Raw genomic sequence first — 18,835 nt, forward strand, 5'->3', positions numbered from 1 at the left:
ATAACCAAGTTGTGTGTGCATCTGCATAAAGGCAGGAGTGTGGAGGTCAGCTTCTACAGCTGTCATCTTCTAGTCAAGGTATGTTGGTGAGTTGGCTGTTCTTCAGTTGCTACCATCCCTATGCTCAAGATGCTGCTGCCTTTCAGCCAGGAGCAGAACAGGACGCTCTGCTGAAGTTTCAGCAACTTCAGTTAAGCATTTCAGACGTTTTACAGCCCTGCCTTTTTCAGTGGATTCAGCTAATAAACTGTGAAAGGGAGCAGTTAAGGTTGCACCTCCGTTATTGCAGCGGTAGCAAAACCGGGTGGCAGAAGATGGTTGTTACTGCTGGGTGTTTGTCTGTGCTTTATTTCAGCTTACCCTTAGAACAGATGTCTCAGGCCTTAACAAAAGGACTGTTTGTGAAATTAGGCATAATTTGGGTGACTCCCAGAGATGTTTGCTGCTCACGTTTGAGCACCATGTTTCTATTAGGGAAGTATTGATTGCAAGGTCAAAACAGGCGTGAGTTACAATTACTGGGGACTTTGCTGGTGTGGTTCATCTATCATGGAAGAACTAATTTTATTCCTCTTAATGAATGGTAGTAGCTAGTGTTTCCAGTTTGCATAGAATCAGTGTCCTTTCAACAGACAGAACTTCTGATCTTAATTAAAATGACATATGGGACTCGGTAACAATGCTTTCATCCTACCAGCCTGGTTTGTAAGAGAATTGCTGTAAATCACACTGTGGAAGGATAATTTGTATACAAAGGGCTTACACTAGCCTGTCTTAAATGACTAGTAACAAAAAAGATCATATAATGATGAAGGAAATCTCTCTCTCTGTGACTTGAAGATACAGAATACAGAATTAAGCTGGTTGGAAAAGACCTTTGAGATCATTGAGTCCAACCTATCACCCAACACCATCTAATCAACTAACCCATGGCACTAAGTGCCTCATCCAGTCTCATTTTAAGCAATTCCAGGTGATGGTGACTCCACCACCTCCCTGGGCAGCACATTCCAATGGCAAATCACTCCTTCTGTGAAGAATTTCTTCCTCACATCCAGCCTAAACCTGAAACCAAACTTTTAATAACGAAGGCAGTGCAAGTAATGATGCTGTGTGTGCAGGCTCTGGCATTGCCAGGGGTGTATATGGGGTGTGGGGAAAAATAGACAGGGGGGGCAAAAATTCAGATAGTATTGGGGTTGCAGTTGAACTGAGCCCTGCCTTCTGTCTGTGGAAGGAAACCTGATACAAGGCTTCACTGGTTCAGCAGCCAGCGTCACAATCAGAGCAGAGCTAAGATTGCCAGTTGAGCAGATATCACGTGGAATTTGAAGCTAGGTCTTGTTTCTGCAACAGAAATTAAGCTGCCTTTCTCCAGCCAGCTGGCACCCTTATTCTTGAAGTAACTTTCAAACTGTACATGAGTGCATTTTGCCTCTGAAAATTCCTGTGCTGTAACTGCAGTCCTGCTGATTCTAACCTTTTTTGTAGCTTGAATGATATTTACTCCAACAATTATGGGGGCAAACAAATGCTGCTATCTGCTTTTTATCAGAAGGAATGCATATCAGGTAAATTATGTTGGGTATACCATGATGTGGCTGTCTGTTGACTGGTTGAAATTTAGAGGTAAATAACTCTCTGTGATGACTGTAGAGCCAAATTCACAGCAGTAAATTGCTGCCTCAGTTCTACAAACTTGCTGAACATTCAGCACATGTGTAGCAAGATGTCTTAATGTGGTAGTTAGGCATTTTCCCCCTCTATTCCACTCTGGTGAGACCTCATCTTGAGTCCAGGTGTGGAGCCCCTACTACAGGAAGAATCTGGAGGTGCTGGAAAGTGTCCAGAGAAGGGCCACGATGATGATCAATGGGCTGGAGCTGCTCTCCTGTGAGGATAGGCTGAGAGAGTTGGAGTGGTTCAGTCTGGAGAGAAGGCCCCGAGGAGACCTGATTGTGGCCTTCCAGTATCTGAAGGGGGCTACAAGAAAGCTGGAGAGGGACTTCTTAGGGTGTCAGATAGTGATAAGACTGGGGGGAATGGATCCAAGCTGGAGGAAGGTAGATTCAGATTGGATGTTAGGAAGAAGTTCTTACCCATGAGGGTGCTGAGACACAGGTTGCCCAGGGAGGTGGTGGAAGCCTCATCCCTGGAGGTTTTTGCAGCCAGGCTGGATGTGGCTGTGGGCAACCTTGATCTAGTGTGAGGTGTCCCTGGCCATGGCAGGGGGGTTGGAACTGGCTGATCCTTGAGGTCCCTTCCAGCCTTGACTATTCTCTGATTCTCTGAGTTTAATATACTTGTAATATTTCTAAAAATCAGAGTGGCTTGCTTTTGTATTAATTATCTGCCTGGATTTTTTTTTTACAAGCATAAAAAAACCAAATCATTTGTAGTTCAGTTTGTTCAGGAATTCTGAGGTGATAGTTTTTGCTGGAAGTCTGCTGCACAAGCAAATTTCACGGGAGACAGTGGCTAACTTACAGAAACAGGCAGAAAAGACAAACCTATGGCAAACAGTCATCAGAAGAACAACTGATACATGCTGCAAGCCCAATTTAGGCTTGAATATAAGCTTAGGTTTTGTAAAGGACTCCAAATCTGAATTGACACATTGGAGTTTTTGCACATAGTTGAAACTTGAACTCAGTAAGTGTTAAAAGCACAGCAGTTTTTAGGAGCTTATGAAAGTTCATTACATCACTGCTTTGAAACGACTTCTTACACTTCCTATGGAACAACTGCAAGTTGCACATGCTTGTTAGCTTCTCACATTGGAAGGCTTTCATCTTGAGGTATCAGTGGCTTTAATCAGGCCAGTTTTCATCCTTAGAACATGCATTAAGTTTGTTCAGGAAAACAAACCCGGGGTTTATTCAGTTACATTAATTATAGAAAGCAGCCATAGAACCACAGAGCATTAGAGGTTGGAAGGGACCTCCAGAGATCACTGAGTCCAACCTTCCTGCCAAAAGCAGGATCACCCAGAGTAGTCCACAAAGGAATGTATCCAGGCAGGTTTTGAAAGTCTCCAGACAAGGAGAATTCCACAACCTCTCTGGGCAGCCTGTTCCAATGCTCTGTCACCCTCACTGTAAAGAAGTTTCTCCTCACATTGAGGTGAAACCTTCCATGTTCAAGTTTGTCTCCCTTGTTCCCTGGCTTATTGCTGTGCACCACCCAAAAGAGCTTGGCCCCCTCCACTTGACCCTCAGCTATTGATAGACATTGATCAGCTGCCCTCTCAGCCTTCTTTTCTCCAGACTCAACAGCTTCACAGTTCTCAGTCTCTCTTCATAGGGGAAATGCTCAAGTTCCCTAATCTTACAAGTAAGCTCATGTTAGCTGCTCTGTGGAAGTCATGCCTGCATGCAATGTTAATTGAGGTAGTTCCCTTCAGTGAAAGGAAGGAAACTTGCTGAAGCTGTCTCTGTGGGTAAGTGTCCCCGTGGGCAGTTGAAGGAGCACCTTAAACCTTGGTGCCGTGTTAGTGCTGCAGTAACTTGTTTTCAGGCCTCTGCCTTTTTCTGAAGTGGCTAGTATAATTCCATGTCGCTGGATAAGCTCAATCACCCAAACAGCTTTTTGAAAATCCTCTGAAGATTCTCTGGCATCAGTTAAAGTATTTGAACAAAAATGAAGAGGTATTTATATCTAAGCCCAGAAGAAATACCTGTCCAGTTGACAGAATCCTTGTTTGGCAGGACAAGCTATCACAACCAGGTGAAAACTAGAAACACAAACTGCTCCTAGCCTTGTTTGCCAAACAGTTGACTTGCTTCCAAAGAGCCTACATTAGTAATGAAATAGGCTCTGCTTCCAGGAGTCTTGAGTAGAAAAGCTTTTAATTAGATCCAATCAGTCTTCTCCTGTGTCTTCAGAATCAATTTCTGAATCATGTTCTCTACATGTAAGTGTGGAAGTCAGCTCTAGAGTGTTTTAGGGTGGGTGGGTGGGTTGGCTGGGTTTTTAATAAGATATGCCACTTACCCTTTTTGAGTAACCCTGGAGTTGCTTAATTCCTAAAAGCATCTAAAAGTTGGTGAAAATTAACAGCTCTCCTCTTTGGCTTAGGTTGTCAAGGTGCTGCTCATGCATTGAAATTATTCTGAAAGCAAAACAGAAGAAAAGCCCCAAACACACCCAAAAACCCCCCACCCCAAACCCACAAACAAAAACCTCACCCCCCAAAAACCTAAAGCTTGGATTTGAAGGGTAGGAATTTAGGAGTTCCCCCTTACATGCAAGCAGTTGGGAAATACTAGGAGCAGGACACATCCTCTCTTCTCTAACTGCTTCCCTGAAGAAGGGGTTCTAAACCAAGAGACTCAGTGGAGTGTGGCTGGAACAGAACCTTAGAAAGGTTCAGGTTTGGCCATCTGAGACTTCTTTTCTACCCTGAGTGGGAAACATCTTACCTGGAAAGACTTAATCCTTTGGCCTTGCTTGGTTCTGTGACTGCAGTGCAGCTATTTTTCTGAATGCCTGACCACTGTCATCTTGTTCATCTGAGTGCCACTGTCCCCTCTCTGGGCAGCAGTTATTTTTTTGCTTCACTTGTGTTTTTCCCCCCTCTACTGCTAATTGTAAGCAGGAGAAGCAGTCAGGTAGTTTGCTTTATCTGTTATTCTAATGTCTGAAGCTGTATTTGATGATTATTTTTCCCCCCATGCAAACAGTTGAGATGAACTTGGAGTGCTACTCCCAAGGTGGTTTTAACAAAGCATCTCTTTCAGAGAGATAAATGTGCTGGGGCAGAAGGATTATGAACATTTTAGTGCATACACTGCAGCATCACAATACAACCAGAATGCCAGGGCCTGAGCAAGAATCATGGTGTCTGTAAAGTGCTGAATAATCACAATCCCTTCTGAAAGTGATAGTCCCTCCCAGAAGTGTGATCTGTTTAATTCCATACCTGAACAACTAGTTCACATAGCAAGTCTCAGGGGTATCTTCAAGTAATGACTGCATTTAGCTCATGTCTTTGGCCTGGGGCTGAGCTCTACTTACAGCTTCATTTGGTTTAATATCACTGGGAACATTTGGATGATTTGGTTTCTCATTCCTCAGACAATGTAACAAAGTTTAATCAGAAACCAAAATTTGAAGCTGAAAGAGCTGAAACAGAACTAAGTTCTACCCAACAACACCTCCACCAAACCACTTTCCTGTCAAGCTCAGTTACCAATGGCATTTGAACCAGAACAAGAGGACACAGTCTCAAGCTGCGCCAGGGGAAGTTTCAGCTGGAGGTGAGGAAGAAATTAGTCCCAGAAAGATTGGCCATTGGAATGTGCTGCCCAGGGAGGTGGCGGAGTCCCCATCACTGGAGGTGTTTAAAAGGAGCCTGGATGAGGCACTTGGTGCCATGGTTTAGTTGATGAGATGGTGTTGGGTGATAGGTTGGACTGGATGATCTCTGAGGTCTTTTCCAACCTGGTTAATTCTGTATTCTGAAACTTTCCTGACTTTTTCATTGTTTCATTCATTCATTCCAGCTTTTTAGGAAAGCTTTACAAGCAGAGAGTGTGGTTTCTTCATTCAACACTGAAGTTGCGTTTCTTATTCCTCAGCTTTCTTGGCGTTATCACTTTGGTTGTCTTTCTCTGGAGATGTGCTTCAAGACATAGATGAAGGCTGGGTGTCAGGAAGGAAGGGACAGGCTCTGCTTACTTGTGCCCTGGGATAGCACAAGGGGCAATGGATAGAAACTGCAGCACAGGAGATTCCACCTCAACATGAGGAAGAACTTCTTTACTGTAAGGGTCACAGAGCACTGGAACTGGCTGCCCAGAGAGGTTGTGGAGTCTCCTGTGCAACCTGTACTAGATTCTGTGTCCCTGCTCTGGCAGGGGGGTTGGACTGGAAGACCTCCAGAGGTCCCTTCCAACCCCTCTCAGCCTTTGAGCCTGTGAAATTGTTCAAGAAAATGTCTAGGAAGCATTTTCCTTGGTTTATCCTGTAAGGGCAGAAGTGGAAGGCAAGTTCCATATTCACAGCCCTTGACAGATGTGCAGTATTTAAAACACTTCAATTGCAGTGACTCGTCCTGGTTACACAATTTTTTTTTTTCTTCTGCTCAAGCAGGTTTATTCAAAGATCTGCTCATCCTTCAGAGAGAATCCTCATTGGGAAAAGTGTCCAGGTGCATGTGAAGCTCTTGCTTCTCTAGTTTATCAAGTGCTTTAAGAAGTGTGTCACGAATCATAGAATTGTTAGGGTTGGAAGGGACCTCAGGGATCATCTAGTTCCAACCCCCCTGCCATGGTGAAGAAGTGGAATCAAACAGTCACATTAATGCACTAATGCATTGATGTGTGTGTGTGTGTGTGTGTGTTAGGAACAGTAATATAAACAGAACAGCAAGAGAGGCTGGGCAGCTGTGGTGGGTTTAGGACTCTTACATTTCAGGAAGTATGTTGCTGAAACTTCAGTTACTGAAGTGCTCCTGGCAGCTCATGGAAGCAGCCTGAAAGCGAGTTCTCTGCTTCTGAGAGATTGTGTACTTAGGGAGAGCATTAGCATCTAACATATATGAAAGTGTTTCTTGAAGAAGCATAGCTTCCCTTGATTTTTCTATTTCTAGCTAAATCTTGCATTAAAGATCTTCAGAGTTCAGTTATGTCAAATATCTCTGCATATAAATACTTGGCTCAGCTGTTCAAAGCCAGTCCCTGCTCCAATTAAGAGGAATTCTGCAGGCTTCCTATCTTATTCTTTCCCACCTGTATAAAAGACCACAGCTGACAGTATTTTCCTGCCTGAAGAGGGAGGAGCAGAACAATGAAAAAGCAAAGGAAGTTGTCACTGCCCTTGTTCCTTGTAGGTCTGCCACTTTAAATGTAGCCAGCCTTCAAAGCAACATTTCTCTTAAAATAGCCTCCACTAAATAAGGAAACCCAGCTGCTTACATGGTTTGTTTTGTAAGAATAAGTTTAAACTTAGTTGTATTTAGATGTTGGGTGATTCAGTAGGTACTTCTTAACAACTGCCCAGTAAATCTGGGAGGGGTGGGGGGAGGATTTTCCTTATCTGTTGCTCAGTTACCATAGGCTCTTCATTTCTGCTGTGCCCCTTTTGAGTGTTGTACAGCCCTGAGGTTGGATGACTTGGGGAGTACAGACAGGAGGAGTTGGTGCACTTCATTCTAGAAATGCTGGCCCTGTTGGGGTGTAGCTGTGGAATGCTGAGTTGTAGACAAGGAAGCACACAAACCTGTCTCTTTATTTGGATGACTGAGGTGGTGTGATCTAATGATCCTTTTTAACTCCCTCCCAGTTGATGCAAGTGCTTTCTCGTAGTGCTAGTTAGCACAGCCTGCGAGAAATGTTGTGTTTTGGGGGGTTTTGGGGTGCTGTATCAAGGTCTGTCTTGACTGTACAAATGGTTTCATAATTATATATTCTTCCAGCAGTCTTCCAGCAACAGCTTCTCAGGGGCAGAAGGGGATGAAAATGTGAAGTGCAAGGCCAGACTTTCACAGGATCACAGAATTATTGAGGCTGGCATAGACCTCTGAGATAATCAAGTCCGGCCTGTGGCCTACCACCACCACACTGACTGGACCATGTCACTAGTAGAGATGCTGTGTGCACTAAGTCTAGTACCTGGTTTTGAGTGGCTAGATGAGTGCTTTTATTCTTTTTCAGGCAGAAAAGGAAATCCATTAGGAGTTTGAGCTTCCACCTCGGGTTTTATGGCTTGCATCTCTTTCAGCAGTTGAACTCCTTACTTTAATGTCTTGCTTGAGGCTGAATGGCTTCTGCTGTTTCGGCACTGGATGGAGCTGAATACAATATTAGTTCCAGGGAGGAATGTTGTGTCAGTCTGAAAAGTAATGTAAGAGCATGACTGAAGTTTAAGACTCAACCCGTCTGTACAACATGCAATATGAGCAAATGAGCCTGAGCTGGAGGAGAGTCAGGTCAAGCTAGTTGGGAATCACTGGAAAGTCAAGTTCAGTCAGATCAGAGCCCTACCTCAGTCTGTGCTGCCAACATGCATTCTGGTCAGGGAAGAGATGTGTTAGGCTTTTATTACACCAAATAGCATGGCAGACTGCAGTGTCCTGAAGCAGCTCCTAGCTTCGTGGAGGTCATGGGTTGACTTCAATCTGCTGCTGATACTCAGTACAGTGCTGCTGTCATGCCAGCTTCAAAATGGAAGTGCTGGCTGGAGCTAAGTATTATGGGGATTGGAGTTTAGAGTGTAAGATGAGAGGGTTTCCTGTTCCAGTTGCTGCTTTTGGGTTTGGGGTGTTTGTGACTTTTCTGCTGGGTGGGCTGTGGGTTGGGGGGTGGGGGAAGGTCGCTGGCTTCTGCTGCTGCTTCTGCGTTTTTGCTGTGCTTTCTGCAAACAGGATAAGCTGATTGTGCATCTTACCATCTCTTTGAGCTGTCTTTATCTCAACCCAGAACATTTTTGTTTTCTTTTGGGGTTTTGTTTTAGGTTTCATTTGTTTTATGTGTTCCTTTCTCTCCCATCTGTGTGGAGGGGATGTTTCTGAGAGCAGGCTGTGTTAACCCAGGGCCAGGGACTGGTGGCTTCTCTGCTGAGAAGGAGGTAAAGACATGTAACCAGGAAAGTTTTCTTGGGAAAGGTCTTAGGAATTTTTTTCTTTCCTGTTAGAAAACAGTAAGAGGAAGGTGAAGTGACATCATCAGGACTGCTGCTCAAAGCCAGTGAGGTGGTACATCTTAAGTGGAAGCAGAGGATAGATGGTGTTTCTGCTGCATGCTCTTGAGAGATGCCCAAGTTAGCTTTTTTAAAGTATTTTGGAGACATAGAATTGTCAGGGTTGGAAGGGACCTCAAGGATCCTCCAGTTCCAACCCCCCTGCTGTGAGCAGGGACACTTCACACTAGAAAAAGGCTGCTCAGAGCCACATCCAGCCTGGCCTTCAAAACCTCCAGGGATGAGGCTTCCACCACCTCCATGGGCATCCTGTACCAGTGTCTCACCACTGTCAGGGGGAACAACTTCTTTGTAATGTCTAATCCAAATATCTCCTCCTCTAGCTTGGATCCATTCCCCCCAGTCCTGTCACTCCCTGACACCCTCAAAAGTCCCTCCCCAGCTTTCTGTAGCCCCCTTCAGATACTCAAAGGCCACAATAAGGTCTCCTCAGAGCCTTCTCCTCTTCAGACCGAGTAACTCCAACTCTCTCAGCCTGTCCTCACAGGAGAGGAGCTCCAGCCCTCTGCTCATCCTCGTGGCCCTTCTCTTGGTCTGTGTTTCCAAGATGCCATGATCACACTACCTGATGACTGACCAACACAGAGATTCCCAAGCTACCTCTATGCTGTATAGGCATGGGTATATAAAAAAGGTTACTGGGTGGTTTTGGTGAGTTAAGAAGTAACTGTGGTAATGACAAGTTGTTGTGGAGAAAGAGGAAGTCTCCCTGTGTCATTAGTATTCACATGGCTTGTTTCCCAAGCTTGGAGGGGAGGACAGAGAAACATTTGAGTGTGTTGCAGTCTGGCTCTGTCACATCTTCAAATGCCTTCAAAAAGCTTTTTACTTAGGTGCTTTAGAGATTAAGTATCGTGGCTAACCAAGCTGTAATTGTGTGTTTACATACATGCTTTACTTATGTACCACCACTTAAAGCAGTGAAATTGGCTGCAGAGTGTTGTACAGTAGTGGGTTATATAGAACTGAACTTCCAGTGCTGGATCTGAAAGAAGCTTTGGCTTGCATTAAATACCTGAATCCCTCTTTGACAGCCAAAATGGAATTCACAGTCTCTTAGTAAAACCAAGTTGTTAGCTTGGTTCCAAATCCTGCAGGATTTGGGGTTTTCTTCAAGGAAGTACAGAACATTCAGTAAGAGCGAGCCCCAAATCACTCAAAGCACGGAGCAAACCAGATATTGGGTACATGCTGCTGAAGTTCTGTTGCTTCTGAATTTCTGTCAGCCTTCATTATTGACATTTCCTTACTTACTTGCTAACTTCAGACTGAAGCATTCAGCTTAAACTGTTCTTACAAATTGCTGCAGTTCACCCAGATTACTGCACTCGAATTTCCCCTACACCCACTGCCTTTCTGTCATTTTAGTGACACCTTGCCAAAAATAAAGGCATAACTGAATGTTTGTTTTAAAGAAGTGACAGGTAATGTAGTTGCAGGCTTAACTTGTCGTGGGTTTGAAAGGTGTGTTTCAGTGCAGCTAAGACACAATCCTCTCTTCCTGTTCTTTGTGGAAAGGGTGGACAGCACAGAGGATTGTGGAGCTAGCCAAACATTTACGGTGGTGCCAAACAGATGCAGCTTGAGGTGTGAGTGGTGGTGGTGGTCCATGCTGCAAAACAAATCTGTGTAGGGAAGGAAACCTAATTCCTTAATTCAGGAGTGAAAACATCTTCTATTAAGTATGAAAATCACTGAAGCTTCTCAGGATGTACCGGTCACAGAAGTCTGCAGAGAGCTCCTTTGCTGGACATAAGGTTGTTTCATGATGGCTTGGCTCTTGCCATCCTTATGCTCATGGAAGGTGCAAGGAGCAGTTTAGATAAGCTGAAAGATTGTTAGGTGTTTGCAAGAAGAAAATCAAACAGGAACTAGCCTCTTGCTTGCTCAGTCTTTTGACCGTGGTGAATTATACAGAATACAGAATTAACCAAATTGAAAAAGACCTTTGAGATCATCAAGTCCAACCTATCCCCTAACACCATCTCATCAACTAAACCATGGCACTGAGTGCCTCATCCAGGCTCTTTTTAAACCAGCTCCAGGGATGGTGACTCCACCACCTCCCTGGGCAGTACATTCCAATGGCCAATCTCTCTTCCTGGGAAGAATTTCTTCCTAACATCCAGCCTAAACCTCCCCTGGTGCAGCTTGAGACTGTGTCCTCTTGTTCTGGTGCTGGTTGCCTGGCAGAAGAGACCAACCCCCACCTGGCTACAACCTCCCTTCAGGGAGTTGTAGAGAGCAATAAGGTAATAAGGTCTCTCCTGAGCCTCTGCTACTCCTGGCTAAACACCCCCAGCCCCCTCAGCTGCTCCTCATAGGCAATCTCTGATGGCAAAGTTGGACACTGCCACAGAGGTGTTCTGATATTTGTGTAAATCACCTGAGCATTTTGTGCTAAACACCAAACAGATGGTGTGATTCCAGATGTGCTGTGAGATTGCTGCTGTTGAGAAGGGTCTGTCTTTCTTTACTCTGACTGTCTTACCTTCTACAAGCACCTGTGTTGGTTTCCCTGCACATCCCCTCTCCTGCAGGCTCCAAGTTATTTGCCAGTTGGGGAGGGTTTTGTCTTTCTGCAGTAGCAGAGAAAGGGAGTGAATGGGTGACTTGATAAGAGCTGGAGCTCCTACAGAAAACTTACTGAGACCTTCCTCCCAGGGCAGAAGTAGTAGTCCTGTTAGCTCTGTTGATAGAAGGACTACAAGATACTGGGGGGGGGGGGGAGCAGCATGACCCAAAGACATGTCCAAAAATCTGTGGCCCTTGTTTTTGTGGGCCACTTGTCAACACAGACAAGCAAGCAGGTCTGCAGGCTGTAGGCAGCCCCACTAGCTAGTGTTGAACAGGGAGTCTCAAAAGAGTATTTTCAGTTGCCTCCAGTTATTTATGAAACTACAGCTGTGGTTAGGTAGCTAAACATAATCAACTTTTAGACTTCAGAAGGGATGGGTTTGAACACAGGCTTCTGGGATCCTGCTGGCCTCTTTGGAAGATGGCTTGGTGGGAAGAGGTTGGTTTAGTCTTCTTACACAAGTTTGTCTCTTTTGTTTAGCATTGAAGTGTTTCAGAATGAGCAAATGCATGCTATCTCCTCTTGGATAAGGAGTTTCCTATCAGCAGTAACTGTTAGCTTTACTGCAGCAGGTTTTATTCAGTATTTCTTCCTGTGAGAACAGTAATGAGGGAGAGGAAATGCTGCATCTGGTGGTTTGCAGCCCTTTATTGTAGCTGGATTAAGAGCTGATAGCTTAAAAATGGCCACTGTATTAAAAATTAACCAAGGCCTTTTATCAAGCACTGCTTGGTGAACTGAATTACAGTGCCATGGTTGTACTTATTGTGTACAGATCAAACTCTGGGGCTGTAGCTGCAAACTTTGGATGTTATTTCAAGTAAATGACACTAAAGAGATGCTGTTGCCTGAAGGTTCACATTTGTGTTGGGTTGGTTGGGGTTTTTTTGTGTGTTGGCATGCTGATGCTTTTAGCTCTTCAGATGTCTCCAGTCTCCTCTGATGTATGTCAGCCCATATAAACAAAGTCATTTACATGTTTGTGTGTCTGTACAGATAGGAATTTGCAAAAACTTGTGTGATGTGAAAGGAGGTTGGGTATGGATGAGGAGAGGATGGAGGAGCTGTGAAATTCAAGAGACGTGGCTTATCATTATTACATCAGTGCCATAAGTAACAACCATTAGCAGCTGTTCAGCCAATAATCTGTTGAGTACTGTGAAAGCAGTGAGTGTAAAACTGCAAGCTCTTCAGGCATCTCTGTGGCTTTGGGGAATACTTCTTGTGGTCTGATTTTGCAAAATGTGTTGTGCAAGCAACTTCTGAGTGAAGGAAAGATGGTAAGAAACCTGGGAACTACCTTAATGTTATGAACTTGTTTGCACAATTAAGAGGTTTTTGTGTGTTTCTGGAAAACATTGTGAGATGGAACTGTACTCAGCACTGGTTAGGCCACACCTTGAGTACTGTGTCCAGTACTGGGCTCCTCAGTTTAAGAAGGACATTGAGACACTTGAAGGTGTCCAGAGAAGGGCAGCAAGGCTGAGGAGGGGTCTGGAGCACAGCCTTGTGAGGAGAGACTGAGGGAGCTGGGGTTGCTTAGCCTGGAGAGGAGGAGGCTCAGGGGAAACCTCATTGCTGTCTACAACTACCAGAAGGGAGGTTGTAGCCAGGTGGGGATTGTTCTCTTCTCCCAGGCCACCAGCACCAGAACAAGAGGGACACAGTCTCAAGCTGTGCCAGGGGAAGTTTAGGCTGGAAGTGAGGAGAAAATTCTTCCCAGGAAGAAAGATTGGCCATTGGAATGTGCTGCCCAGGGAGGTGGTGGAGTCCCTGTCCCTGGAGGTGTTCAGAAAAGGCTTGGATGTGGCACTTGGTGCCATGGTTTAGTGGTCAGGAGGTGTTAGGTATTAGGTAATAGGTTGGACTTGGGGATCTCTCAGGACTTTTCCAACCTTACTGATTCTATGAAACGCACCTGACTGGATGGTATGCTGCAATCCAAGTAATTGGCCTATCAACTGGAGTCAATTTCTTGAAGGTCTCTTCTGACCTGGTTTATTCTATTCCATGCCTGACTCTTCCTTGAAGTAAATGAGAGATTAGTCCATCCAGAGGCCTCTGAGGAAGTGCTATGTACACATGGGTGTGAGCAGTTTTTCCAGATACTGGTGCATGTTGTTTGAAACACCTCTGATGTTTTGGCAGAGAATCTTACCCTATCCTTGCCTTTTCTCTGGCTTCCTGCTTCCCAGGATGTAAAAATCCATTTAAAACCACTTTCCAAGTCAATGCTGTCCAGTTCTGTAGTTGAGATTAGAGAACACATGAGTAATGGGTCTTCATTATGTGTTAAAATCCTGGTAAGAAGACAACCTGGGTGCACTTCATTTGTGCTAGATGAAAATTGTTGCATTGTTCAGCAGTTACTGTGTCTTGAATAAACATCCAGCTTTCCCCTAGCCTGTAATAATTGAAGTGACATCCTGCTTCTGTTATGCCTGGTTATAGGGGTGTACCTCCTGCATTTATCAGTTCAAATCAATATTTAAGTGCTCATGGCTTGGTTTATATATCTGTATATGTACAATCTTAGGGTGGCTGTAGAAATGCTGAAATAGTTGTCCTGTTGATCAATAATGTGGTCAATAATTTATTGTGTGTTTCAGGTATTGAGGGTGATTTATCTCTTGCATCATGCGTGAATACAAGCTAGTGGTCCTTGGTTCTGGAGGTGTTGGAAAGTCTGCTCTGGTAAGTAATTAGTGAGGCAGTTGAGTGCATTTTCTTTGGCTTCTCACATGTTGTTTCTCTAGTACACTGCTTACTAACCCATGTTTCTTTCATGTGCACAAATAAACAGAGGTAATGACTGCTGAGGGTTCCTGCCTCGAGCAGGTCTGTGCTGTGCTTTGGGTGAACCCACCTCGTTCATCGGCGCACTCTCACTTGCTGCTGGTTCTGTAGGGGATTGGCTGATGGTGGTTGGTCAAGTCTTTGCCTGTCTTACACAGTGAAGTGCATAGCCACAGCATTGTGCAAGGCCTCTGTCTTCACAGAATGTTAAGGGCCAGAAGGGACCTCAAAAAAGCATGTAGTCCAACCCCCCTGCCAGAGCAGGATCACCTAGAGCAGATCACACAGGAACACATCCAGGTGGGTCTTGGATATCTCTAGAGAAGAAGGCTCCACAGCCCCCTGGGCAGTCTGGTCCAATGTTTTCACCCTCACAGTGCAAAAAATTTTTCCTCATGTTTACGTGGAACTTCCTTCACCCCTAGGTCTGTGAGTAATGAAAGCTGCTTCACAATAACTTGGTCTGCCTGTGTCTGGCCTTGGTAACTTCTATCTCTAGAAATGTCTTCAGAGTGCAGTTTGCTGAATGTTTGACAGCAGTCTCTAAAGCACTCTTTCTTTTAATGCAAGTAGAGATTTGCATGTTCTCTAGGAAATACAACATGTTTTCTCCATCCCTTCTCCAAGCAGCTGTACAGGTAGAGAATTAGAAGCCATTGTTTGCAAATGTTCATGCATGTCAGTGAAATGGTTACAGAAGAGTTTAGCCTGGCCTAGACTGGCACTGGAAAAGTTCACAGAGTATGATGTTCTCAGCCCACCTAAGAACTTTACAACTTTTGGTTTATATTGTGCAGTTTATAATAAAGTAAGGTTTGGAGGTCCACTCTGGCAGCTAAGAAATAGTCTCCTACAAAGTGGTTCCTAAAGCCAAACTTAAATGACAGACAGTGTTAGATTGTGAAAGAACTTTATTCCGTCACTTCTGAATTCTTTATCTTAGTGCAGCATTTCTGGACTTGAACCTGTCTGCTCTGACTTGGCCTCTAAGTCTTGAAGTTCCATCTGACTTGTGCTAAAAACATCCCCCATGTGCTAGGTAGACAGGAATATCTTACTGAGTCTAGCTAAACCTAGTGAATGCTGCTGGTTAGGGTTTTTTAAACTTCAATTCCTGTGCTGGCAGATCACAGGATGTTAGGGGTTGGAAGGGACCTCTGGAGAGCTTCCAGTCCAACCCCACTGCCAGAGCAGGACCATAGAATCCAGCACAGGTCACACAGGAACACATCCAGACAGGGCTGGAAAGGCTCCAGAGGAGACTCCACAACCTCTCTGTGCAGCCTGTTCCAGTGCTCTGTCACCCTTACAGTGAAGAAGTTTCTCAGTTCCTCCTCATGTTGAGGTGGAGCCTCCTGTGCTGGAGTTTCCATCCGTTGCCCCTTGTCCTAAGTAGCAGAAGACACAGTAGTTCTAAATGCAAGCATAAAACCCACATAGCTGTATAGTGTCCTCTTCAGCTAAAAGGCTAATGATGCTTCCAAGAGTTAGACAAACCTTAAGTCAATGCATGCTTTAATTCTTGTGGTCTAAGCAAGAGTGGGTAAAGGAAGATGTGGAGCATTGCTTCATCTAACAGCACTTGCTCACATACACCTAACTGCTTGTTCTCTCTTCTAATTTATTATGTCAGTCACTTAATTTGCCTTCCACAATGTAATGGATAACTGAGTCTACACCTAGAAGAGCCACTTCTCTGCAGTGGCTACCAGGTGTGGCTATGCAAGAAGAGTCTTACAAGAGCTTGGTTTTTTTTGTTGTGTTGCAGACTGTGCAATTTGTTCAAGGAATCTTTGTTGAGAAATACGACCCTACGATAGAAGACTCCTACAGAAAGGTAAATGCAAAAGACCTCTCTGGTGTCATAGAGACTTAATGATAATAAAAACCAGCTTGGAAGAGACCTTCAAGATCATCGTGTCCAGCCCATCAACCAATCCAACCCACCCAAACAGCTAACCCATGGCACCAAGCACCCCATCAAGTCTCCTCCTGAACACCTCCAGTGATGGTGACTCCACCACCTCCCCAGGCAGCCCATTCCAATGGGCAATCACTCTCTCTGTATAGAACTTCTTACTAACATCCAACCTAAACCTCCCCTGGCGCAGCCTGAGACTGTGTCCTCTTGTTCTGGTGCTGGCTGCCTGGGAGAAGAGACCTACCTCTGCTTGTCTACAACCTCCCTTCAGGTAGTTGTAGAGAGCAATAAGGTCACCCCTGAGTCTCCTCCTCTCCAGGCTAAGCAACCCCAGCTCCCTCAGCCTCTCCTCACAGGGCTGTGCTCCAAACCCCTCACCAACTTCCTTGCCCTTCTCTGGACTCCTTCCAGCAATTCAACCTCCTTCCTAAACTGAGGGGCCCAGAACTGGACACAGGACTCAAGCTGTGGCCTAACCAGTGCAGTGTACAGGGGCAGAATGACCTCCCTGCTCCTGCTGGCCACACTGTTCCTGATGCAGGCCAGGATGCCATTGCCTGCCTGGGCACAGTGCAGGCTCATGTTCAGCCTACCATCAACCAGTACCCCCAGGTCCCTCTCTACCTGGCTGCTCTCAGCCACTCTGACCCCAGCCTGTAGCACTGCCTGGGGTTGTTGTGGCCAATGTGCAGAACCTGGCACTTGGATGTGTTCAATCTCCTGCCCTTGGCCTCTGCCCATCTGTCCAGCCTGTCGAGGTCCCTCTGCAGAGCCTCTCTACCCTCCAGCAGATCAACTCCTGCCCCCAGCTTGGTGTCATCAGCAAATTTACTGATGATGGACTCAATGCCCTCATCCAGATCATCAGTAAAGATGTTAAAGAGCACAGGGCCCAGCACTGATCCTTGGGGCACACCACTGGTGCCTGGCTGCCAGCTGGCTGTGGCACCATTCACCACCACTCTCTGGGCTCAGCCCTCCAGCCAGTTCCTAACCCAATGCAGTGTGCTCCCATCCAAGCCATGAGCTGACAGTGCAGGTTGTCAGTTGTTTGAGTCATTGCTTGAAAAAGGAGATGCCTGGGGAGGCTACAAAATGCCAGGTGACTTCAGTTAGTCTAACTTAATTTTCAATCTGAAAGGACTAATTCAAGCCCAGCTGTTTGATGTTTAAGCATAATACCTTAGTAGCTAGTCAGTCAAGAGTGGTAATTTCATTGTCAGGATTGGGAATTTAGTTTCTTAATTATGATAATAATGTTTCTTACTGGTTTGTGTGTGGTTGCACCAGCAGGTGGATTTGCAGATGTATGTTGGAGGTTCTAGGATAATCTGCTAAGAACAACTTCCTGCTCTCCTTTAGAGCGCTGGAGGCATCATACTGTATTCCTCGCAGCTTAACTGATAGCTCGATTCCACTTCCATTAGATGGGCTATTGTTTTATTAATAAGTTAACACAAACCCATCATCAGTGAACAAACACAGTGGCCTGTTAGTTTCTCTCTTCCCATCACCAGCATGACAAGCTGAAAGGTCTGATTCTGTTTGCATCATCTTGAATCTCCATATTGCTCACTCTTCAGTTTCAGCTGAGACTGATTAATATTCCAGGCTAAGATCGTGTACATCTGGACTGCTCTGAAAAGAGTTAACCATTTGGTGAAGCAGATCAGTTTTCAGCTGTGTCAGTTTCTTCTCTGAATTACTTTTCAGATGCATTGATCCTCTGACGTGTTTCACCTTGTAGCCACAAGTGCCAGGGTCTGTACAGGGGAAGCAAGATGCAAAAACCCTAGCTGTGAATGGGCAAAAAGTGCAGGCCCTCCTCTCTCAGCACTGGACTAGATATATAATGGAATAAAGAGGCTGTATCAACAGCTGGTGCAGCTTCCAGCCACCAGAATCTCTTCTGAACAGAGGAAGAATTAGTGAGAGCAAAATGATAATTTCACACTTGTTTTCCTCGACCTCATGGAAATCTGTCTGCTGGAAAAAGCCCACTCTGTGTTAAGCAGGGGCTTCCAGCCAAAGCTACAACTCTTACTAAACAGACAACAACAACAAACCCTGTATGGCTGCTTACTCTCTTCTGCATTAGAGAAGCAGGAATTTCAGACCCTATCCCAGTATTTGGTGCAGGCCTTTGCTGGGTCAGGCCAAATATGTGATGAAAACGATATTCATGAGCTGTGTTAAAGTGAAATGTTTCCTTTCTTACGGATTTACATTCTTCAGGTCACACTAGGCTCAGGATGTTTGCTGGCTGAGTTTTTCCAAAGGCTGTTTCCATGGAGCCTGAAAAAGTATAGCCATCTTAAGAGAGTCTGGCCTATGCTAATTGTCTTTGTATTTTTATCTAGCATAGATCTTAAAATGTTCCTTTGGGGTTTGGTCCTGAAAGGACAAGGTATGAATACATCTCTGTGTTATTTATCTCTGTACTACAGTGTGGCCAACAGGAGGCCCTGTACTCAGCACTGGTTAGGCCACACCTTGAGTCCTGTGTCCAGTTCTGGGCTCCTCAGTTCAGGAAAGATGTTGAGATGCTGGAACGTGTCCAGAGAAGGGCAATGAGGCTGGGGAGGAGTCTGGAGCACAGCCCTGTGAGGAGAGGCTGAGGGAGCTGGGGTTGCTTAGCCTGAAGAAGAGGAGGCTCAGGGGAGACCTTCTTGCTCTCTACAACTATCTGAAAGGAGGTTGTAGCCAGGTGGGGGTTGGTCTCTTCTCCCAGGCAACCAGCACCAGAACAAGAGGACACAGTCTCAAGCTGTGCCAGGGGAAGTTTAGGCTGGAGGTGAGGAGGAAGTTCTTGCCAGCAAGAGAGATTGGCCATTGGAATG

At 45.2% G+C, this 18,835-nt stretch overlaps 1 protein-coding gene across 1 annotated transcript in view; it reads left to right on the forward strand.

Annotated features, from left to right (window-relative positions):
* The window catches only part of RAP1B (RAP1B, member of RAS oncogene family), a 42,198-nt gene that overhangs the window by 9,980 nt on the left and 13,383 nt on the right, over positions 1 to 18,835 (forward strand). Inside the window, exons 2-3 of the mRNA XM_068160964.1 lie at positions 13,888 to 13,972; positions 15,843 to 15,911. Coding sequence (XP_068017065.1) covers positions 13,916 to 13,972; positions 15,843 to 15,911 — 126 coding nt within the window. The 5' untranslated portion in view covers positions 13,888 to 13,915. The remainder of the gene's footprint in view (positions 1 to 13,887; positions 13,973 to 15,842; positions 15,912 to 18,835) is intronic.

Source organism: Melanerpes formicivorus, unplaced genomic scaffold (genome assembly GCF_026170545.1).
Source record: "Melanerpes formicivorus ecotype bairdi unplaced genomic scaffold, bMelFor1.0.p_v2 SCAF_54, whole genome shotgun sequence".
In the NCBI taxonomy this organism is placed as follows: domain Eukaryota; kingdom Metazoa; phylum Chordata; class Aves; order Piciformes; family Picidae; genus Melanerpes; species Melanerpes formicivorus.